Source organism: Tinamus guttatus, unplaced genomic scaffold, assembly GCF_059628265.1.
Source record: "Tinamus guttatus ecotype Peru unplaced genomic scaffold, ASM5962826v1 Tinamus_guttatus_pri_ptg000503l, whole genome shotgun sequence".
Lineage (NCBI taxonomy): Eukaryota > Metazoa > Chordata > Aves > Tinamiformes > Tinamidae > Tinamus > Tinamus guttatus.
The window spans coordinates 362,982-388,627 of record NW_028289037.1 but is presented as its reverse complement, the minus strand read 5'-3'; the positions used below and the strand labels follow the sequence as shown (position 1 = coordinate 388,627).

At 38.5% G+C, this 25,646-nt stretch overlaps 1 protein-coding gene across 1 annotated transcript in view; it reads left to right on the top strand.

Annotated features, from left to right (window-relative positions):
- The window catches only part of CALCR (calcitonin receptor), a 136,883-nt gene that overhangs the window by 79,533 nt on the left and 31,704 nt on the right, over window positions 1-25,646 (top strand). Inside the window, exons 3-7 of the mRNA XM_088533481.1 lie at window positions 659-812; window positions 5,037-5,147; window positions 13,782-13,894; window positions 18,215-18,306; window positions 23,410-23,536. Coding sequence (XP_088389607.1) covers window positions 659-812; window positions 5,037-5,147; window positions 13,782-13,894; window positions 18,215-18,306; window positions 23,410-23,536 — 597 coding nt within the window. The remainder of the gene's footprint in view (window positions 1-658; window positions 813-5,036; window positions 5,148-13,781; window positions 13,895-18,214; window positions 18,307-23,409; window positions 23,537-25,646) is intronic.

Here is a 25,646-nt window from a genome sequence, read left to right as displayed (position 1 = left end):
TCCCTGGCTCACAGACCTGGGTTGTGCAGCAGAGAGAAGCATCTAGGGATGGAGATGGGTCAACTCTCCTCTAAGTGACCTATCTACCTGAGATTTTGCCTAATAGAGGCAATCATCCTTCTGTATGCCCTGCAGGGAACTCTGAATGGAAAAGGTCAGAAGATTCCTGTTGATTGAAGGGGACTTTTTCATTTGAACCCTCAAATTTAGGAACACTTCGCTAAATTACCTAAGAGCTAAGGCCAGACATGAGGTTAAAACTCTTTGCCTTGTGTTTCTATTACCTTATCAGTTGAAGGAGCTCAAAGCACATCACATAAAATATGTATGTTAATAAAGATATATGTCTGAGTAGTCTAGAGAAAAATCAGTATCAGTAAGAGGAAATAGATGGGTTTAACTTTAGTGAGTTATATACAATATTTTTGCAGACTACTCTGCCAGATGAGAAGATTTTAAAGATTTTAAAAAGGCTTGCTAAAACCTCTAGCTTATAGTGAGGTAAACTAGTGAAAATTCAGCATTTCCATTGCAAACAGTAAAAGGTCAATCATAACAATAAACAGATGTGCCTGATAATGCATCATAGAGATTTCTGATCCTTTGTTTATCCTGCTGGTTTGTTCACTTGTACTAACAGTTTTTCCTTTCTGTACAGAGAATGGTTCCAAGTCTTACTTCTACTGTAAATTACACTGATCCTACATTAGAGCCTGTAGTGACTGAAAATTCAGTCATACGACAGAAGATAATAGATTCGCAGTTCAAATGCTATGAGAGGATGAACAGAGCTCCTCCATATAGGAAAAAAGGTAAAAAGCAAAAAAGAAAAAACACCTCTGTTTGTATATTGCTGTGTTTTCTTATATTTATTACTATAAGTAAACACTTTCTTCCACGTATTAATATATGGTCTTGCTAGATATGACACTTCCTTCCAACAAACTAGTCAAATTCACACTAAGCATCCCCCTGTTGACAACAGAAAGAGGCTAGAGTGAGCAGAGAGAATGAACAGCTTTTCCTTCCTCCCCATGTAGATACAACCCCCATCTCACAGATGAAATACATTTCTGGCTCAGTGTTTTGTAACTTGAATATCCTTTGGTCTTGCTTAGGGAATATGATACTCCAGAACTGTTGGTTTGGTACCTTTTGCTAAGCTCACACAAAGACCTAATTGCGGTGAATGGTCTCTTGAACATAAGTGTCATTTTATTTGCTACTCTCACTGTTTCATTCTGTCATTTGTGTATTGACTGATTCCTGTCCATGCTCTGTACTATCACAGGTGGTCTATGTATTACACAGTCTATAGTAACAGTAGTAAAAAAAAGTCTATAAACCACGGAGGACGGATTTTCACTGAATATGAGGCACATATTAAGAGTAATAAGGAGGGAAATGGCAAATAACAGTGAGGTTACAATGGCATGATATAAATCAAGAAACATTCCTAGCTGGGACTGAGTGTTCTGTCCTGGTCACTTTTTCTCACAGAAAATATGGAAACAGTTATGAGTAACTAGAGAAAAAATATTGCAGGCATTGTGGGAATTTATGCGAGCAAGGAACAGAAGAACTGAGGCAACAGTTTAAAGAGAATATATATTAAGGACCCATGATAAAAGTACTTGACATAGTGAAGGGGGTGGAGAAAATGTATGTTTTTTCATGATGCAAGAGAAAGGCTTTTCTATAATTCTTTTCCTGAAAGATTTTGCCCATTTCTATAAGACTGGAAGAATGATTAGACACCAAAAGTTCCACAGGAACTTAAGGAACAATTTCTTGGCAATGAGGGTGACAGAGCACTGGAACAGGCTGCCCAGAGAGGTTGTGGAGTCTCCGCTCTGGAGATCTTCAGAACCCGCCTGGTCACAGCCCTGTGCCCCGTGCTCTAGGTGTCCCTGCTGGAGCAGGGGGTTGGACTAGATGATCTCCTAAGGTCTCTTCCAACCTCAAGGATTCTATGATTCTATGATTCTATATTAAGATGCGTAGGGTTTGATGTTTTGGAATAAATATATTCCCATTGCTTTAATGGTTTTACATTCAGCCCAATAATTGGAAAAAAAAAACAAGCACGGTTATTTAAATAGTGTTATGGGATAGAAACCTTCATGATTCAGACATAAACATACCTTTAGCTGCTGGGCTTGATAAGGGCAATGTTGCTATCTTCTCAGATTATCCTTTCAGTCTCCAGCTAAGTATGTAATCTTTGCATCCATGAAGAGTTCCACTGTATTCCCCTTTCTTTTACCCCTTGATCATGCAATTAGTTGCTGAAACATTTGCCTTGAATGAATGAAGTATGAATTCCTGGTAGTTTTTTTCAAGTTAAGGAGAGCAGCTGTTGTAGACCAGCAGCAACCTGACACGGCACAGCAGTTCTTGAGCTCCTTTGGTTAGCAGCTAGATTTAAAAAATGTTACTGGAGACAATATGCATTTAATTTATATCTCAAAATGAATATAATGGATGACTAGGGAATGATGCCAAGACTACTGAAGTCCTTTTTTCCCTGTAGTTTCTATAAGTCATAGCTAAATCCTTACCTGCCCCCCAACATTTATACATCCTAAAATACTGGAACTGAACAAGGATCTAAATGTCTTGCCTGCAAATTTGAAAAGAGAGGTGGATTCTCCTGATGCAAAGGGCAACTGTGCAACAGCTCCTGAGAAGAGCTTGGCATATTAGTATACATATTAGTATTAGTATACATATTAGTATTAGTAACTGATATATTATACCAGTTACGAGCTTCCAGCACAAACACCTGTCGAGTTTCTGTCTAACTGAGTCTTTTGGGAAAATTCTGGGAGCCTGATACTGCTTTGAAAGACCTTGCCCTGAAGTGTCCAATTTTTTCTGGGACCTCTGCAGCTCCTAAAGTAGCCAATTTCTATACTCACACAGAGGCATTTTACATCCATCATAATGATGGAGCTCAATCTTGGTGAGTATGACCCGCAGAGAGCTGTACAATCTCACACCAGAAGTGGCAGAGCTGCTTTAACGTGGATTGCAGCAGAGTAACAAGTGGTCATGTGTTTGCAGGGTTGAAATAACAGACCGTGTGTAAACATTTGCCTTGCCCATTTCAAGGTAGAATTGACTGACACATGACCATCCCCCTGGGATGTGTCCCTTCCCAGGGAACAGTGTGTTCCTTCCTTCCTCATCCATACAAAATTGTAATCATCCAATATTGCAAACCAGTTGCACACCAATATTCTGCTGCTCTTTCTTTTCTGTTTTGTTCTTTATACTAGCTTATTTCCTGCACCAGTTCTAAAAATACATATCTGAATCTATTTATCTACTTTGAGAGACACATTCTACAATGTATAGGTCAAGACCAATGATTTTTTTCCTTGTAAGGCAAAGCAAAGGATTTAAAACAAAAGCCAAAAATTCATAACAAGCTCATTCTGCAGTCTCTCTCAGATACAATGCTCAAGTTGCATCCATTTTTCACTTGTCTTTGATATTACAAAATATCAAGTCTTTCAACTATCTCTCAAAGCCAGAGCAGAACATGAGTGTGCCTAAAATAAAAATAACTAACTGCTGATATCATGGATTGTTAATGAACTGAGCAAGTAACATTAGCAAATTTAACTTGACAATGGGAAAGGATATGTGCATAAAATCTTAACTAATGAGGAAAAAGTCCTCATAAAAATATGCTTTCTGCTATAAAGTAACCAGGAAAACATTAATTTAGAAAATTTTATGCTTTCAATTTTCAATCCAAAACTCTTCTGTTTTAAAATAACAGGCACCTTTTTACACCTTTCTAAATCTGTTGTGAATATTGTTTCTTAAAGAATGTTTAAATAAGGATGCTTATCTGATAATAATTTTAAAGGCACCAGAAGCAATTCACTGCCTATGTTTTATTAACTTTCAATGTCTATACAGAGCCCAACTTCCTTATGAGTATTTCTGAAAAGACTTACATGGTCATAACAGCAATTCTAAAACTCCCTTGGGACCAGAGCATAAAATGCAAGACATGTTTCCTCCCTTTAACCTGATAAATATCTTTTTCTCTAGCATAAACTGATTTTAAATGAGAAATAATGAAGAAGTGCATATTTTTAATGTTACTTGACTTAATCTGCAATGAGTGAGGAAATTGTGTTACAGTGACCAGTCTTATCATGCAGTTTCAGTTAAGCAGCATGTAACCTCTCTGTAATGGGAATCAGGAGTGTACTGTATAATGCATTTCTAGCACTGCAGGGAAAAACAAAATCAAGGACTTTTTCCTCTCCTCTTTTTCACCTTTTCAGGGGATGGGACCATTGCTTGAAGGGCATAGCCTGGGCAGTGCTACCTTCCCCAAAGGGGCATGATGAGGACAGGATTTACATCCTTCTACAGGCAGCCGTAGAGGGCACAGTGAGCTTGTTACAGAGAGATGGAAGCATCCTTTGATTTTATGCCTCATTCTACTGGATCCACAGGTGGTCCCAGCCCACCTGCCAGCCTGGTGTCATAAGCCACCGCTTTGAAGCCATATTCTAATCCTTAGTGTTGGGCAATGCAATAAACTTAGAGACCAGTCTGCAAATGTTGCCTTTACCTGGAATAGCCCTGCAAGCTCTTCCTGCCTTGGCACTTCAAAGATTAGGTCTTTAGACCTGCTGAACAGCAAAAGATGAACTGAAATGTGAATATCTGTAAGGATATGGACAACAGAGGCCCTCTTTACCAGTAATGCATGCGCTTATGGCTAAAAAGGTATGGGAATCAAGGACAGGAATCAGTATGGTCAAACCTACACTCAAAGTTCAATTCCATTGTCTTTTAAAATTTACTTTACAGTAAAATTAACACCACTGATGACAGGTCAGCAGTCACAAGTATCTCGTAGCATTTGAAGATCCCTCAAAGTGTAGTAATAATAAGTTTTTTTTTATTGCATCTGCAGATGCCACTATTCTTTGGGAGAGTAGAGCAGGATGTGTTCAAAGTGACTGTTTTTTACGTTAACTTCTGAATTCCTCTTGCACGTTTAGGTCCGTTCTGTAACCGAACATGGGACGGATGGTTGTGCTGGGATGACACACCTGCTGGAAGAGTCACTGCTCAGAATTGTCCAGATTATTTTCCAGACTTTGATCCAACTGGTACAGTATTGTTTTTCATCATATTATCCTTCAGAGGAAACCTTCAAAATATTCATGCCGCTAAATGAAAACATGTTTCTAAAGGCATTTTTGTGACATTGTGGAATATCAGAAAGTTTGTCTGAAATGGAAACATATGCAGTCACTGGCTTGCATAGTTTATTTCTCTCTTTTTTCAATACAGTTTTATGGAAGAAAGCAAACAGAATTAATATTCTTTCAGCCACAGAGTTTCTATTGTTCATTCAATTCTTAATGCAGATACTTGCAGCCTTTTAGAGTAAGAGAAGTAAATCAAAACATTTAAAAGGGCAAATGAAAGGAATAATCAAGGACAGAAATGCTCATAAGTAGCTATGAGGAAATATTAGATACAGTTAAAACATCACAAACCATATTATTGGTTATGGGCAATGTTTCATGCTACACTGTACTAGAACAAACACAGGCACAATGTGCCAGTTGCAATAAAAATATTGTGGAAGACATATAAATCTTAAATGTTTTCAATAAGGCTAAAAAAAAAAGTTATGTGCCAAATTGGAAAGTAAATAGACTGCTGCTTAGCTGTAAATTAATGTATTAGTTATCCAATCCAATAATTAAAGTACTGGTTCTAGGGAGCTTTTTGTCTGTTTAGAATCAAAGTTTCAATGTTGGATAGATCCAGCATGTAGTTAGTTGAATCCCATTTTTAGTAGCAGACAGATTTGTCAGTTGTTCTGATCTATAAAAAAATCAAGCTAGCCATGGTTGGAGAATCCACCCAGCAGGTGAGATACTTCAGTATCAGTCCCAGTTTGCAGGAATTCAAATCTTCACTTGGCTGAAGGAACCTCTCCTTTTCCATTGAAAACAGACACCGCACTGGAAAGGATCCACCATCCTGGAAAGCGAGAGAGCAAAGCTGTGTGGGAATATGCTCATATCCTGAATGTCCTGAATAGGAATATCCTGAAACCTATAGCAGGATCCATACAGTAACTAACATGCTAAATAACATACTTCATGAGCATTGAATCACACATTCTTGTCTTTTGCGCCCTTCTTTAATTTCTGACATACTCCGTGTCAAACTCTTTTCTGCACATAGTTTCTAAAGGGAGATTGGAGAGTCTTGCCATGGGCTCAACCTCACATGTTAATCCCCGGTGCACCCTGATGGGAGCTGCGACCCCTCCAGCTAAGAGGAGCTTTTCAGTCTTGTCTCCATCTCTGCAAACAAATGCTTTACCCATTAGGCTATTTGTACACAAGATGCTAGTAAACAGAATTTTAAAAGAACTGCACAAACTTAATTCAGTTTCAGTTCTCTAACCAAAGTGTCTACATTCAGGAGAGAGTTCAAGTCTCCAAACCATGAAGCTATAAAGGTCTTTTCCTACTTTCCCAGCAGAGATGCCTCTTGGATAGAGTCCACATCTTCCATTTCAGCTCACTTCCCCCATTTCACTCATGATGTCATCTCCATGTTTTCTCAAAACAGGCAATTTTAGGTGGCAGCAACCCAGCAACCCTTTGATGAGTAGGGCAATTTTCTAGAATCATCCACCTTCCTTGCCTCCACATCTATCATTTAAAAAAAAAAAAAAAAAAAAAAGGAAGTGGTGCTAAGAGTCCTGCTTTAGGTATAGCCGTTTAACCTCACAGCACAAGCAGGTACAGGACAGCTCTGAAGCCCCAGAAGTCTTTCGCAGCTTGTAGATCATCATCACATGATGAATGAGAATGATTATAGAGCAGCTCAGGACAGTTATTACTATTCTTGTCTCCAAAGCTTTGTTCTGAGCCAGTCTCTCCATTACCACAACATGCTGCAAAGTAAAACTTTAAACCATCCATAGAGAAGCACCTTAGTCCTCCTGTTACTGTTTATTAATGTTGAGGTCTGTGACTCATCCAGCTGATTGCAAATGGCTCTGTAAGTGCTGCAGAATCTGTCCCTCACTATGTAGGTCCTATTGTTATTTTTTCTGTCATTTTTTAAAGCTTACATATTTTATATATGAATATTTAATTCCTGTTATGACAGCCACAAGGGGAAAACAAAGCCTCTGGTAATTCCTGCTATTTTTGCTGCTGTCCTATTTAGGAACAACATCTGCATTTGTCATATAGACATACTGACAAGCACCGTAGTATCTGCATTTTTTGCTGACACATCTCTCTGCTCCTTTGTCAGCACTGCCTCTTTGCCTGCATCCTGGTCAGTAGACGCTGTTTCCGTGGCGCAACAGCATCTCCTGCTTCAGCCACAGTCACTTTCCTAGAGCATCTATTAAGTACCCCAGCACGTAGTAGAGCTGCTGTGTAAAAGCAGCAGGTTGTCAGCCCTTGCTTTACAGGTGCCTGCTTGTCACACAGGGACTTAATAAAGTAGGAGGGAGACAAAATCGTGTGGTGACTAGAAATCTTTCAACTGCTAATGGAAGTGGCTGCCACTTAGAGGTGACCAAAAGCGCAAGTTCAACCATCCTGCAAAAAGTCTGTCAGATTTTGTATCACAAGTCGTTATTTTCTTTGGTAACTTAGGCTCGTTAGGTAAAACTCAGCTAGGACAAACAGAAATTTAATCCTAAATAGCAGCAGTTTTACAAGATGTAAAGTGCAGTGCCTGTCAGATTTTCTTCTCACTAGGGCTCCGTGGTATCAAACCACTTCAGTGTATATTTTAGACATGCAAATAACTCCACTGACTTCAAATACAAGTATTGCACACTATGCTGCTTTGGGCTGCACTATCTGCAAAACCAGGATTTATCAGAACACTGACATCTCAGCTGCTTTTGCCTGTGGCCGTGTATAACTTTACGTCTTAGAAAAGAAATTCACTGCCAAGATTTATTTTTGCACTTTGATACTTACTTCTTAACTGGGAAAGTGGACCAAATCTCATCCTCCAAGCCATCTGCCCCTGTGAAAGTCACTTAACAGACCTCCATATCCTAACCCTCGATAGCATATTCTATTGATGCCAAGAGGAAATTGTTACAGTGAAATCATATTTTGAGAAAAATGGCCCCGGAGCAAAATGAGAGCACACTCCAATGTGCTGAGTCTTCAGTCCATTTTCTGCCTGACAGCTTCACAACCAACTAAAGCTGGCATAATCCTGCTTATTTCACCAAATTTACGTTAGTTTCTAAGTAATCTAATCTAAATTCTGGAATAGCAAAGGATCACTGTAATAATCTGGTCTGTTTAATGAGCTAAGAGCTTCCTGCACTTCTTTTCCCAAATGATGCAGATCTATTCTGTGAAATAAGGTTAGTATCTTAAAGCAAACATTTACAGAAATCCCCCTGTACAAGCTGGGACAACTGTTGCCTTTAGTAGTGATCTGTTTCTCACAGTGACCATTATGTGCAATGCGATAATGCATAAAAACAAATCAATGTTTTAGGAGAACATAGTGAGACCTACTGGGTTAACTCCAGTAACAGCAGGAACTCCATCATTCCATCCATCCCTGTCTGTGAATCTCTGAGCATAGCTGGGTTTTATACTCCCAGGTTAATCTTTGTTGTAATTCCTCAAATAATTCTCAGTCATGCTGAAATTGATAGGAATTGCATTTGATAGGAATGTAGTGCATAATTCATTCTGGTAATATTTTTCATTCTGGTAATAAAATTAAAATATATCATGGATATGATGGCCTTCCACCAAGATGGATTTACTGGGGGTATTATGAGGTACCCAAGCCCTTTGCTTTCTGGGTGGGCAATGTTGTATTACCCACCCCACTATCAGAGCTTTCCACTCATGGTCAGAATGAATTTGACTCAATCACACATAGTAACACAAAGTTAATTATGATAGTCACACCTTTTCACTTCATTTTCAGTCCCTTTCCTCCCTTGGCAAAGCACATGGTGAAGGGAGCCAGCAACAGAGCTGGCCTCCCTGGCTTGCAGCCTGCCTGATCTAATGATCCGAACACTTTTACCAAAACACCATTCGATTCCCTACGTAGTTGGGTTTATTTATGTCTTTGATTTCACATTGCAAACTAATTGCTTGTAACTCTCCTTATGGCTCCAAGAAAGAAGTTTTGATGGTGATGATTCAAAAACAGGTCTATATATTTATCCATAAACAATTACATCAGAGGAGAATTAATATCTTGCTATTGCTCATGACTGAAAATCATAGGAGCTTAATTGGATTACTCTAACAGTGGCTGGAGGGAGAGGTCCCTTCAATCTGCAGCATGGATCATGGTGCACTCTGTACTTTGACTGGATCTGAAGAGCACCCTGGCAGCAGAGATGACAAAGGCATAGGCAGCATTTTTCTTCACTGCCACCCTCTTCTTGTGCCATTTTGCAGTCTCTGAAATTTATTGTGTTCTGTAAAAAAATTCTTCAGAGAAGGATAAATGTTCCATGCAAGAGCTGGAGAACACACTGAGTGGTTCTGTTGGATAGTTCTGGGTATAGCAGCAATGACACCCGTGGCTTGTGGCTACAAGGGACTGGTGGTCACAGAAAAGTCCTTTCTTCAGCTGGCAAATTGCGTAAAGCTGAGTAAGACACAAAATGACAGGCCCAGTCACTGAAGATGAGAAATCATGAGACCTTCTGGGTGCCAGCTCCATCCCGCAAGCCTCAGGCATCTCTCACTGCAGGCAGCATCCTGACCGCAGTCCCCCAGCTTGCAAACCCGCTCCTGTGTGGCCAGTCCATCCCACTCTCCTTCCCAGTAGCATGCCTTGGCAACAGGTCTCTGCTTGCAGCTGCGCGGGAGGGAGGAGGAAGCACCTCAGGTGCACTGCAGCCACAGGGACCTGCTGGAGTGACTTTGCCATGGAGAGCCCTTTCCTTCCTGCCACAGAATCTGCTCTGCTAAAGACCTCTGAATTTCTGCAGGTCCCGTTTTGCTGTCTTGGAGTATGTCATTTGGACAGTGATAAATAAAACAAATCTGTTTCTTCAGCTGGATTCTCTGCCCAGCTGCTTCTTTCTCCACATCACCTTCTGTGCATTTCTATCCTGCTTCTTAGCAAACTTGTTAGCTATGTTTTCTTCACAGTGCACAACATGACTCTATTATGCAGATTACAGTTCTGCTGACTGAAGCATTTTGATAATATCACTCTTCAGTTATAGGACCCTGGAGCTGAAGTTTTCTAGAGACTCCATTGTGTTATATCTATTTTGTTGTTGTTGTTGTTTTTGAAATAATTTCTTCTAGAATATTTTACTGAGGATATGAGTAAATCAGATGGACTGCAGAAGTATCAACAATTCCTACTCCTCATTTGCAAAAGTAAGTACTATTCAGATCTATGTGCTCTTTAGGAAGCAGCATGATTTCCCCTTGGTGAATCCATGCTGACTACTCCTGAGCACCTTCTTATCCTCCACATGGTTGGAGACAACAGCCAGGATGAGCTGCTCCATGACTTTTCCAGGGATGGAAGTGAGACCGGCCAGTAGTTGCCTGGCTCCTCCTTCTTGCCATTTTTGAAGACTGGCGTGACATTGGCCTTCTTCCAGTCCTCTGGCACCTCCCCCATTCTCCACGACCTTTCAAAGATGATGGAGAGCGGCTGAGCAATAACACCCACCAGCTCATGCAGCACTCTGGGGTGCATCCCATCAGGGCCCATGGATTTGTGGGTATCAGGTTTCCTTAGGTGCTCTCTGACCCAATCTTCCTCTACTCAGGGCAAGTCTTCCTCTCTGCAGGCACCTTCTCTAGTTTCTAGGGTCTGGGATTCCAAAGGGCTGCCCTTGATAGCCTGAAGCAAAAAACAACAACAACAACAACAACAACAAAACCCACTGAAGCAAAGAAGGCATTCAATAGCTCTGCTTTTTCTGTGTCTTTCGTAACCAGGGCACCCAAGCCATTCACCAGCGGACCCATGTTTTGCCTAATCTTCCTTTTACCATTGATATATTTGAAAAAGCTCTTTTTGTTATTTTTAGCATGCCTTGCCAGATTTAATTCCAATTGTGCCTTAGCTTTCCTAAATACCTTTGAGTAAATGTATAACTTAAGGTGCTTAAGTCACGAGATGAATCTCACCCAGCATCACAATTCCTGCACTCTGAATATGATACCCAAGTGATTCAAGCTGATGGGACATAGACACCTAGAAGAATAGTGTTCATGTAATATTTTAAGAATCATAGAGTGCATACTTACATTTTGCCTTGATTATATTGTCTTGTCCTTACACATTTGTGTATTTCTTCAGAACACGTTACAGCTTCATCTGTAAACTATTTCAAAAGTCAGTCTTACTGACTAAACCCATCAGATCTCAGGGTTACAGGAGACCCAGGCACCCAAGACTGACTATGTTTATAAGAGTAACATGAAAAGTTGTTTTTCATCAGATAAAGTTTAGCTACCTCCATTTATCAAATTAACTAGCATTTTAGGAAGAAAATTTTAAAAGGTTATATATTGTGCTCAGCAAGTCTGTCACAGCCCCATGTTGTGATGACATCTCAAAGAGAAATCAGTGAGCTGTGGCAATACAAGCAGCTTCCAAACTAGGCACAACAATGTGTCTGGATTCACAGGAAAGTATGAAGCAACAGATTTACCTCTAATTTACTGAGGTCATGTTAAGCTAAGGCAGAAAGCCTACCTAGACATTAAAGTACAGAGATGATAGATGATACTAGCATTATGCTCTATAGCATATTACCAAAAGGCATGTGCATTGCACAGTACATAGGATGGTAGGTGAGTGTTTGCACACTGTGTTCCATGGTAGCATAACCATTAATCTTTGTCTGTAACTGAAAACTTTTTCCAGCTTTAGATAATATCTGGCAAAGAATACAAGGGGAACATTGCTGCACAGGCAGGCAAAGATAATCTTCAAGCTGAAGAGATGGTAGCCTGAGATAACATGTACTGTTCCTCTCATCATTCATGCACGTACTGATTTTCAACATCTTTTTTTCCCCAAAAAAATGAATTTTAAACTCACACTAATTTCAACAGCATGCTATTTTCTGGATGACTAAATGGTCTTTTTATATATATATATATTGGTCCTGTATGCCTTTTGTTTCTAGTCAGAGGAAGTTAGCACATCTTACACCAACTGCAATGTGATCGATATTTTTCCTAATTAGAGTGTAAAGAGGAAATGGGAATCTTCCAAATTAATAGTATCATAAATCATCTGACCTGTTTAAGAAAAATAAATGCACATCCTGAAAAAAAAAAAAGCAATTGGCTCTGTAGAAATATTGAGACTGGAAATATTATGATATGTATAGAACTAATACGGTTATAAAGTTGAAATAGGTGGAGGGAAGCCAAGGAGGAGTCTTTTTAGTACTTTTATATAAAAATCAAACTTGAAGTGCTTTGATTTTCATAAAATAGTCTGAACCACTATCTACGAAAATATCAACTAATTAATGTTTCTGATCTTATGCACTTCCTGACTTCATGACTCAGGCAAACTTTTCACAGACTCCCATGTGGCTAAGGTTGGAGTAAAGGCCAAAGGATTGAGTCCAAATTTTGACAGGTGATTAGAAGTGACTGCCTGTGCTTCAGCTTCCAGGGTTTCCCAGACAGAAATCTGTGCCTGGTCGAGAGGACACATGTACAGCCCACATCTGCACTTCCAGACATCCCTGAGTCCAGTCGGAGTGATATATTTCTGAGATCTTGGAGTCCCTCTACCACAATAAAAAGACATGTGCAAAGTAACATGACCCTGATGATTTATCTGTACTGCACGGCTCTGAGAAAAGATGTCAGAGCGGCCTGTGGTGCAGAAGTCAGCCCTGCTGCACATGTGGAGAGGCCAAAAACACATCATTTTACTCAAACAGGGAACTCTATCCATTGCTCTATTTCCTGGGCTCCGCTTTACACCACTGCTTGGTACGCTTCCCCTACACAATATTTTTCACTATTGATTCAAAAGACTGTTTCAAACCACTACAGCTCTTTGTAGCAATATGTAGTGTTTGTGCCAGCCGTCTCACTGGGCAGCTCTGTGCAAAGAGCAGCAGAGCCCTGTGTCAGGGCTCAGTTCCCTTACAGCTCCTCTGTAGGTGGAATGTTCCCTGTAACACACAAACCCCTGATACAAGATTCAGACCATTTGTGTCTGTCAAGTAATAGCAGTGTCTTCTTGTGAGCTAAAATAAATAAATAAATAAATAAATACATACATACATACATAAAAAGAAGCCAAAAAAAATGTTTTATCTTCTGGGAAGTGGATGCATCCATTTTGCAATGTTCATAGTGTTGGAAGGCGTGAAAGCTGAAGATATGCTGACACCTCTGTGTTTTATGTGTACACCTAGTACATGCTCTGTATCTGAGCTTAACATTATTTTTTTTCTTCCATAAAGAATTATAACACCCTCTTTAAATTAATTATTATCACAGAAATGATTGCTTCTGAATGAAGACTTGGAACTATGCTCTTCTGCATTCATTCAAGACAAAAGGAAATAGATAAAATACAATAACATTAACAGATAAATCTTTGCAAACAGAAAAATATATGTTAATTGGGCAAGCTTAAAATTTTGTTACATGGGCTTTTATTTCTGAACATATTCACTTCTTTTTAATGAATGCTTAAATGCATAATATGCATATGCTAAAATAACTATTATTACAATTTATCTTCAGAAAGGGCTTCAAAGTATTGTGATGAAACTGGAAACTGGTTCCGACATCCTGAGAGCAACCGAACATGGTCCAACTATACTCTCTGCAACTCTTTCACCTCTGAAAAACTGAAGGTATGCCACAAGTTAAAAAGACAATAATTATCTGAGAATGGTTTGGGGCTGGGCTAGCAGCAAAATACATATGAGACAGGTCAGAATAAGCCTCATCATCAGCTTTATTTATTGCACAAGAATTTAATATCATTGTCCTTGACATACCAACTTATTAAAATTATTTGATGAATTATCTGACAAGATGGATACTTTAGTAGTAATTCATATAACCAATCTGACCAGTTTTGCAGTATTTTTCAAATGCATTTTTAATTACTTGTCATTGTCCAACAGTTAGGAAATGATCCTTTAAAATTTCATTTTTGCTTTCTGCAACATTCATCTCCCAAACTGTTGATGCCTTTTCTGCACCATTACCAATTTTAACATAATTTGAAATTATTTTTATAAACAAAGAGTAAAACACTATATTTACTCCCTTTGAAAAGAAATATTTGTGAAGATACTGTTATGGTAAAATTCCTACAAGCCTGAACACATTTAACTTTCACGGTTTGATTGAAGTCAATGAGATTACTTACAGTACTAAATTAAGCATTTGCATCAATAGTTCCAAAATCAAATTGCTCAGCTGAAAGAGGAGAACTGAGTATAAAAGCACCAAAAGAAACAAGGACAGAGAAATCTGAGAAAAGCTTTTAAAAATTAAGTTAGGGAAGCTCATGAAAATAAATGTATTTCTCAAATATGAATGGAGCTCCAGGAAAATCTGATTACAAATTCATGAGAAAATAATTTGTGACTCTGGAATTGTGTGAGGAAAAGAGTCAGAAAGTGACTTGATTGGAGGTTTGTGTTTGTGTTGGCGGATCTTTATTCACCCAGCTAAAAAACAGTCTGTGGTTATATTTAGTAATGATCCAGCTAAAAGTGCCTTGGAAAAGGATGCTGGACTAGATGGGAGGTAAATTCCAAAAGTTTTTGAGGTATGAGGAACCTTTGTGGTAAAATGGGGTTCACCTGTGTAACAAGGAGAGAATAATCATAACAATCTGAGATCACAGAGGCATTAAGTGGAAACATCATAAAAATATATTTTTTCCAGATGTTGGCCCATGTAGGGATGCAAAAAATGTAGTTCTGTTACCTATTATCCATGCCTTCCAGAAGAAGAATTTTGAACATTTTTCAAGCAAAGTGGAGATAGAACACAAAGGAAAATTAGACGTACTTTGAGATTTTTGTGAAACAAAAAATAATGGAAAAAGCAGTAAGAATCTGACTTCACAGTAATGCCAAGTTGGATTCTGACCTTTAATCCAAACCTTCAAAACCTAGGAGTATGTTTGAGTTCTAGGTTGTTTTCATGTACCTGTAGATAGTTTAATTAACTGAGTAGGAGGCATTTATTTTTGAGAATACTCTTTTCTCAAGTGAAGACTTTGAAGGAAAAAGCAACATTCTAGTGTTTTTTTTAGAAGTTTTTCAAGTCCAAGATGTTAAAAAAAGCTGCATATGCTATAAAAAAGGGCAAAACAGCATGCTTTAAATCCTATATGGCAGAAGGGATATGAATGACTGATGTTTTAAGGAGTGAGAGGTTGACGTAACGGTTTCTTATTTGTCTGACAAATACATGACAAATATCAATATGCTATATCTGTGTGAGACAGATTATTTAAAGAACATATCACCGCTTTTAAAAGTGCAGTAATATATCATATCCTTTATTATCCCACAATTCAGTCCATTCTGATCTGCCTTCATTATTATTTCTGGAAATATTTTTTGCAGCTTGAATGTTTACATGGAGTAATCAAAAATGCTATTGCCGAGTGCCAGGTATTGAGTTAAAATGATTTAGTAGTTGTAACGGAAGATGGATAGTTTGAATAACTACAGTCTTCTGCAATGCACACACATATAGGCACACATGTAATTATCCAGGAGCCTTTATAGCTGTTTCAGACAACACAAAGATTATAATTAATTGGTGTGTACATAAAATTCAGGCTTGGAAATTGTATTCAATTTAATACAGTGAAAAACTATAGCAACTATTTAGTATGCAGTGAAAGAAATGTCATATCCACACATGTTTAAGTTCCTCTTGATTCTGCATGTTTGGAAAGTTGTCTTGTCTTCCCTGCAGTCTGGTTGACCCTCCCTGTAGTAGGTGGTGTTCCTAAAACAGCTTGCCAAGCGGTCATGCTTGTTACTGGTATTGTGGTTAGTCAATGAAGATGAAAACTTGTAGACTTAAGTTTTTCCAGGTAATATTCATGGATTTCCATAACCTCTTAAATGGTATTTATATGACCACTCTATAGGCAAGAATGGTGTAAATGTGACTTTGGTGGAAATACAAATCAGGCTACCACATCATCTACATTAACGAGAGCAGGAGCCAATTCTAAAGTTATAAAATAGTGAAAGAATAAATTAGGTAAGAAGCTTTACACCTGTGCTACGAAGAATAGGAGTTTTTTTTCTGAATTTTATTCATCCTTTTTTCCAACTGAAAATTTAAAATGAGTTGGAAACTGGAAAAAAAAAAAAGAAAAAAAAAAAGATTGGTAAAGCTCAGGACTGCAAAAACCAACTAGAAGCTAGCCAGGTATTAACTGAAGATATCTGCACTGAAACAACTGCATTAAAACATGCCTTCTCCCTTCATTCTTCTCACGAGAAAGAATCAGAGGAGGAGGAATATAAAAACAGTGTTTAAATTGCTGCAATAGTACTTGCAAGCTTTTCAGGGAGGAATGTTATCCTAAAAGGATTTATGAAATCATTGAAAAGAAAAATAACCCATGCATAACACAAGAAAAATGAATGAAATGGAGCTAACAAAATCAACCCAGCAGAGGAGCTAAGACCTGCTATCTAGTAGTCTCTTCAGTACAAGCTGATAATATATTAGCACTCTCAGAAGAGAATGGCAAAGCCTGGCAGGCCATTAGCCTCCTGCAGCCTGACAGCTGGATGATGGTTAAGGGCTTGGCTGAGACCAAAATACAGCATTTAAATACCACAGTGTTCTGCAGCCAAAGTGCTGTTCTGCGATTTTATTTCACTATTGGCATGCAAAATATGGGTAGGCCCATCTTACATTTCAGTGATAAAGCAAAAGGCTGATTCTCTGTTTATGCACAAAAGTTTTACAGCAATGTAAACTTCTTGTCCTCTAGCTAGATCTGTATTTGTGTCAAAACCATGATTTGTCGCAGAGTCTGTTGTTCTAGTATGGTAGAAGTTGCATAATAGTCTTCACCATTCATTGCTGTCGTGACTTTGCGGCCCACAGCCATAAGACCCCCCTGATTTCTTCTTTCCAAGTCACTATTTTAGCCACCCAATGCAGCTGCTCTGTCCCCTTAAGTATTTTAGTTGCCTCCTTTGCACCTTGTCCAGTTCCACTGTGTCCTTCTTAAGGTGTGAAGATGAGAAATACAAAACCATTTGCAATATGGGAATATCCAGATTTTAAACAGCGGCAAAATGTTCTGTTCTCAGTACTTTCTTGATTATGTCTTACATTTTGTTGACATTTTGGCTCTCACCATGCATTGACCAATGATTCAGAACTGATCAGGATCACAACAAAATCTCCTGCCTGGTTTTAGTTGTCAGTTCTGAGTTCATCATGTGTAGGTTTAGGTTTAAATTATTTGACCCTAGATGCCCACATTCATCTGTTTTGAAATCCATATGGTATTCTGAGCTCACTTAGTTTTTTGAGGCTTTTGAGGCTTCTGAATTCCCTATTATCCATAAAACTAAGCAACACGTGGAAACTTAAAGATTTCTCTGCATCTTGCTGTCACAAGTCATTGAGGAAGATCAAGATGAAGATGTTAAGTAAGGAAGATGAAGATGTTAAAAAAAAAAGCTTCAATAACAGTCCAAGAGGCACCTCACTGCTGACTCATCTCCATCCCCAAAGTAGCCGTTAAGATTTTTCTTCCTCTTTGTTTAAGCAGATTTCAGACCATAAAATGACCTGACAACCTGTTTTCTTTAATATTTTTGGAGTGGAATCTTATCAAGGGCTGTTTTGAAAATCCACATAAGTTATGTCCACTGTGCTGTCTTAGAGCTCTAGAAAGTTAATGAGGCACAGAGTTAATGGGAATCTTTCCAGTGGCTTCAGTGCAAAGAGCAGAAGCAGATCAACTTATGTAAGAAACATCTCATCTGTGGACCTTGGCTATTTAAAGTATTACTGGCATTTAATATATATTGCAAAAGAACCTTTGAAAGTAAAGAAATATAAAATAAGAAGTTGATTGTGTAGGTTCTTTCTCATTGAGAAATAAATGAGTGCCTGCAAGTTGTTCATTTGCTTTTTTTGTTGTTGCTGTTGTTACTTTGCAGATGGCGTTCATACTTTATTATATGGCAATTGTTGGCCATGCTTTGTCTATAACATCCCTGTTGATTTCGTTGGCAATTTTCTTCTATTTCAAGTAAGTGGTTTTCACAAATACTTTTTATTCTCTGAGGGATCTTAAGTGTTAACCAAAGAAAAACTTGGAAGAGGATGTGGCAGTGAAAAGCAGCTCTTCTCAGAACATTGTTACATAATCCTGGCAAAAATAGCATAATCAGAGTCACCTCACCAAAGGGACAGCTCTCAGTGGTGTGTAGCAAAGGGCAAGCTGTTAAACTTGTCCAGATTAGCATAAAAGTGAGAAACTATGGGACTGGCGATTCAAAAAACCTCCCGCTTTAGCAGTTGCAACAGAACACCACATTTCTAACAAATTGAGATTTTTTTTTTCAGTATGTGAAAAGTTAATATATCTAAATCACACTAGCCACAGAGGATTTCTCAATAGTAGTCACAGTAAACATGTCTATATGTTAAATGACAGTGGGAGATTTCTATGGGGAAAATATTCAAGAATAACCACTTGGCAAAGCCCAGAGTCATTGTACACAGAGAGCTCTGAAGACTTGGATAAAGTATATATTTATTATAGCTCTTAGGTAGTCGTTTTTGTAGTGTTACACTTCCATTACACTTCTATAAACTGTAAACTTCCAGGACTGATAACACACTTCAGAAATTGTTGTTGTAATGCCCATTTACAGATATTCTGATGCAACGCAATAACAAAGGTAGGATTTTTTTTAATTTGGTAAAATGACTCAGGTGGGGAGGTATTGCTGAATTCAGCAAAAATACATCAGTTGTCTGCAGAGGGCCAGATACTTCATGAGCAGAGAGAGGTATGGAGACTGTAACCTAGCCTGCCTGTAAGAAGTTATTTCAAGCTAAGGTTGGTGATTATGCCAGAACACGGATATGCCTGCCTGCAGATGGCAAACTATCATGTCATTTTTAATACACCTAGTCATGTGTAGTGTTTGGAAAACGATTTTAAAGCCGTCATGGAATTTGTTTAGAAAGACTTGTTCAAAAAGATGATGTGAATCTTACAACAAAAAATCAGTGAGCGGAGGAAGAGAAAGTGGTTATTCAGGGGAAAAAAATGGGCAATAGGTGATTTTAGAGGGTAAAAACAAAAGCAATTTCAAGCAAGGGAGGAAAGGGTCAGTTAAACAGAGACCAGCTCACTTGCGGTTGAAGTTATTTGAAACTTTTGCTTAGAGGACTAATAGCTTAAGAGAGCTAACAATTCACGTTTTTAGAAAGATACTCCAGGCAAATCAGCATTTTGTTTAACTTCTTTGGTGCTAAGCTAATTTACACTAGTTAAGATTTTGGCTTTGTCTCTTTAATGGACAAATTAATAGAATTACACAGATACATGAACAAAATTAGATCTGAATTTGCACATTCTTATTCAACTGTAACATGACTAAATTTGTTCAGGATACAAAACCAAATAATCCAAAGCACTGGATGGATTCAATTAATTAGTGTGGAGTAATTTTTTAAAAAAGTAATTAAAATTAAAAAGCAGATATAAAGAAAGCTGAGAAGGTTGAAAATAAAGTTCTCTGAGGACAGAAAAATGCATACTGCAAATGATACTTCAGGGGTGACAGACTTTTGAAGAAACCTTATTACAGGGCAGAATTTCTTCCCAATATGGAGCAAGTAAACTGTGCAGAAACCAGAGGGAGTGGTTTTATTATTTTTGTTTTCTAGGAAAACCCTAGCAGACCTTAATTTTCAGACACAGCCTGATCCTGTAAGAAGGTGCTGTGTGTTATTCCCCGTCACTACCTCTAATGCAGGCCAGGTTATTGCAGTCAGATACTGCAGCAGTACTAAGCAGCTGAAGGATCAAGCTTTGACGAACAAGGACCTCATACACAAGGGCAGTGAACTGCTGAATTGCATTCCCATCTACGTAGAAGGTAAAAAAGCCTGAAAGCACAGGCAGAGAAGTGTTTCAAGAAATCTGGGAAGAGTAAAATTTAATCTGATTTGAAATCCTATACCCAGGATTCAGAGCTGCATGGGACAGGCGAGACAGGATCTGGTAAAGTGGCTATCCAGAATGATCCCTGCAGGTGACGGTGTCCTAATGAGACCTTGTAGATAGGCAGATGGGGACCAGGCTGTCTGACTCACTTGTCCGCCTGAGTCATGGGCAATTCACAACCGTGGCCATACCCAGGCAGTGCCAAAAGACTCATCTGTGCAACGGGCTTCTTGACAGGCACACACACCTCCTCTTCTTCCTCCCACCTCATTTCTCCTCTTCCTTCCATGACTAATCCCTGACACAAAGATTACAGGAAGAACTAGAGAAGGAATTACAATAAAGCAAAATGGGAGATTAAAGTGGAAACCAAACTAAGATTGTAAGAAAATGAGAATCAAGCTGTATGGGAGCAGGCTTGATGATACATTCAGATGTTTTCTATCATCTGCATATGACCATGGCTGATTATTTGACCTTCATTAGAAGGCTGTCAATCAGATGGTCAATCAGATAGCAACTTCAGGTTTCAGAGCTGTAAAACATAACTTTTGACTGTAAAGGCAGCAGCTTACAGAGGCTGCTGTTTCACAGTGTGAGAGAAGACTCTTTCCACATACAACAAGGCTTTCCTGGCAGAAATTTATTTTATTTTGGGTTTTGGATATCAAGATTTGTAATGATCTGGTATTACAGATGTTGCAGTACTTTCAAAAGTGAATACTGAATCAGTAGTGATTGTATCAAACAATACTTACTCATAGCTGAATATTCATAAAGTGGAGTCTCTAGCAGTTACATATATCACATTATCATTGCAATATCTTTATAATTACAGTCTGAGACCCTATTATCTTATATGATAAAACACAAAAGGAAAAAGAGACTCCTGAACCAAATCATTTATAACTGAATTATTAAAACAAAGACATTTGGGTACACTAAAATATGATTGGATTTGCCAGGATGATAGATGGTGTTGTCAACACACCTCCTGCCCAATTGTTACCAAAGTTTTTAAAGGGTTTGAAGAAGGATAATGAAGATAGTTTCATGGACATTTTGGGAAAGTTTTTCCTAGGGATAAAGAGGAGAAGCATGGTAGAAAGCATGAAAATAATTGCTTGAAAACTAAAAAGCTTGAAAGACAAGAAGATGAAAAATGACTGGGAATAGAAAACAGTATTCTGGGCATTCATGAATAAGAAGTGATGACAGATTCACAAAACAGATATATGAAGAAAATAATACCAAAAGTGCCCTGGAATTGAATATGTCATAGATGAAATAGAGAAATTAAATTAGAAACTCAAAAGGTAGGGTGAATCTTGGAAATATACAGGACAGTTGTGTCTTCCAGATGAAACATAGGAGATATTGAAAGTCTGAGACGTAGTACACAGTGTCATAGTGACAGAGAAAAAGCCACAAGGGCAATCTAGGCTTAAGATCTGGGTTACTGGCTTGATGATGTCTCTTTGCATACTGATTTATAAAGCACAGAAGGGAGCGTACAGAAGGCAGGGCATGGGATGAGGAGGATCCTTCAAGAATGCAGGAGTGATTAGGGAGGCCAGAAGAGGCAAGAAGAGAGCCAAAAAACCTTAGACAAGAAAATCACAGCTCATTGTCAAAAGCAGAGGGACTGAATAGAGTAACGGGTTGGGTTTTGCCAGAAAGAGACTCCTGAGAGCAGTTTCATGTGGAGGGCAAGAACAAGAAGGGAGATGAGAAAGACTAGAACTGGGGAAGAAGGTTACTGGACAACAATTTCAGGCAATTTGTTGAATGAGCTAAGAGATGAATAGGAGAAAGAGCATGAAAGGAGGGAGAGAAGCTAGAGATAAACTAAGCCATAGATGAAGATGTAAAATTCAAAAAGATAAAGTAAGTTTCCATTATAAACGGAAATCTTGAGAAGAGAGATAGTTGTTAAAGAGTAGACTGAGGCATTGGAGGGGATAGGATGAGTTCTGCTCACTGATGTAAATGAGAAGTATAGACATGGCATATAGCATGTAGTCTATTCCATATATGGAATACCATATATGGATATACCATATGGAAACACACAGGAAAATAAATAAATAAAAGAGAAACAAACATAGAATAGTGTAGCTGGTTGGATTAGCTTCCTCTTCTTCACAGAGGGTGCATTCTGCATTGACCTGCACACACACAAAGCAGAAAGTCACAGCAGCAGTCAATACCAGTCTGTAAAAGACTCCTAGTGTGTAGAGTGATGCTTTTGTCATGGAGGCAGAGATATCTGCCCTTCTCAGCTGCTCTTTTCCCTTTATTTGCCTGCTTGCTCCCCGTGATCACTGAAAGCGCTGAATGCAGACAGCCCAGCACTATCTCACAGCTCCAGGACTGCTTTTCTGCAGGCACCTCCTGGCAGTGCCGGGCCAAGCTCCTGGCACGGAGGGCTGCAGAGGTAGCTGAGCCAGTGGCATTAGGGTCCCAGTGTGAATTAGAAAGGGAAACAGTTCAGATTTGAAATTGCAGCCTTGATTTAACTGGACAGGAATTCTTTGAACTTGTCTTAGGAAAATCTGCTGCCCACAATAGCAGAATAATGAAAAAAAAAAAAGAAAGAAAGAAAACAGCCATTTAGAAAAGGTTGTGGAGGAAAACAACCTCTTCTGTTTTGGGATGTCAGCTGGACTCAAAAACATGCAAGATACCAATGCAAATCTCCCTGAAATTTAAGGGGATTCCATCCAAAATTTTCCATCCTGTATCACCACTAATTCCTCAAGTAGCAAATAATTTTCATCTGAATATTTGAGATATCAAGTCTCCAGGGCCCAGTTATTTATGAAGCAGTATTCCTGAGGTTCATTACTTGCATCATACACATCTGTAAAAATTCTCAGGGTTTTGCTTCACCGCTTAATATCTCGATTACCAGGAAATAAAGAAAGGCATCAAGGGGCTGAGAATGTGACCGGATGACTCTTTACAGCATGGTCTGAAAAGCATGCGGCACTGAACAGGTGTAAAAACAAAAACAAAGGAATTGTCAGGAGTTATGGCTGCAATGCAAAGCATGTGTTTTCCGACCATGCCTTGCCAAAGGCATTCTTGAGAGACTTCTGCCAGAATGTGCTTGTTAAAGTGACATCAGGATGAAAATACCGATTTACAACGTGTGCTAATATTTTTCAGGAGCCTGAGCTGTCAAAGGATAACGCTGCACAAGAATTTGTTTTTTTCTTATGTGCTGAACTCCATGTTTACCATTGCCCACCTCATTGCTGTGGTTCCTAATCCAGGCCTTGTAAAAAGGGATCCCGTAAGTACGACTTGACTCCTCTCTGTCTGTTCCACACAACTGGCATTACTGCTGCCGCTCCAGAAACAGCTATCCCTATTCATAAGTAAATGCTAGCCATCTGGTGAACCCTCCAGCGAGGCTGCAGGTTATGAGAACTTCACTCAACCCTGCTCACTAAGCAATAAAAAAAAATCTTTGACTATAGCACGGGAGGAAAAAGCCTCATACCTGCTGAAGCCTGCCAGTCCATAAGGACTTTTGTCAGGTTCCCATTGACCTCCTCAGTAGCTACCAGACATTTTCCAAAAAAGTCCTTATAGGAAGAGATCCTCTCACTGGTCCACTGTCCTTTTCCCAAGCAAGCACTTCCTGCAGAGGTGGGGATGGAGAGCATTCTGACTTCTCATTCCCAAATTCCTACAAAAAAAATCTATTCACTGCATTTTTTCTCCCAAAAATCAACCAGTGTCTTGGTTCATTCCTACTAGCCTGTGATGCAAATTGTGCCAACCCATTAACTGATAAATATGTACTGTATCTCCAGATGTCAGTAACCCAAATGTGACCTGGCTCACTAATGAAGCATCATGCTGTGTTTTGACATTGTTACAGCATCTCAGGCTGATATGAAATTAATGTAAGTTTAGAAACCTCTGCAGTTATATCACAGCCTTGATCAGCTTGTCTTCTAGTGGGATAATTTGCCTGTGCTTTAATCATTTATCTGCTTCTAACAAGCAGATAACAATTAAGCATTAGCACCTGATATTATCAGGTCACATGCATGTTTCTCAAACATACACTACCAGGTAAGTAAGCTAATTAAAGCTTATATATACAGCTTAATGTATATAGAAAACATCACCAGATAGAGATTAAAAATAGAAAAGAATAATTCTTAAAAATCACACATTTTTTCCTCCTTACTGCATACCACCCTATATACCTATCTCATGCAAAAGGTGTGATGAAAATAAATACACTTGATATTTGAAGATAAAAGGCTGGCACATGAATTCAAATAAGATCTTGCCTCAAGGCTAAGAATGGTACTTCCTGATAGCAGAAGTAAATTGTCTGAACTGAAATGGTTTAACGTAAATGTTCAGGTTACAGCCAGGACTCTTGTACTCCAAGGCTTCATTAAAAAAAAGCTATGTTGTAGTGTCTTTGAGCTAGATCCTCAGAGGAAAGAACAGATGATATGCCAATATGTGCAAGGTCTCTAAATATTACTAGATTGAATACTTTGCTCTTTTAGTAATGTAATAAATTTGCAAATAGTTTGGAAAGAAAAAGGTTGGGAAAAGGAAATGAATTGCTAGGGGCAAGTCCTTAACACATTGTGATAATCTACATATGATTATAGGAAGAATTAAAGGGTTTATGTTTAAATGTTATTTATTCTACCAGACAGATTCCCTTAGTATTTTCATATTAATGCCACTTAACAGAACAAAAGAAGGCTTTACAGTTTGCTTTTGTCTAACCCTGTTATAACTTTCATTCTGTTAAGTCTATTTGAAAATGACTACTTCTGAGTTTTTGTAGCTTGCTGCATTTATCCACTTTCCTCCTGTGTGTCTTCAGAACTTGGCAGGTTCATGAATGAAGGTCTTCTAACTCAGAAATACACAGAAATACAGAAGTGGGTAGAAGGTATTTTAAACAGTCACAGATACCCTTTATTTAATGTTGACATAAAGACATGAAATTGGTAGTATTTATTCTGCACAATAATAAACACTCCAATAGCTCCTCCTTTTACCCTGCCTAAAGTTTCAGAACACAATTTAAATATGCAATACTAGGGGGAAAAATGCTTGCCATGTAAGCATACTTACGAGGATATCAATCAAGTCTGTATTATTTGGAAAGAAGAAAGAAATTTCTGTTATATAATGAACACTCGAGGAAAGAAAGGAAGAAGAGAGGAAATCTTTAAGACCAAGAACCCAGATTCTCTCCGTATCAAGATACAAGAAGGTGAGATGATCCAAAGTGTGTTACATGAAGAGAGCAATCCTATCCTCACTCACGTATATTTTGCTGTCGTGATCATTCTACTCGTGGAATGGTAAGTTAGACCACCTTTTCCATATACTTTGTTTTTTTTTCTTGTTTGTTC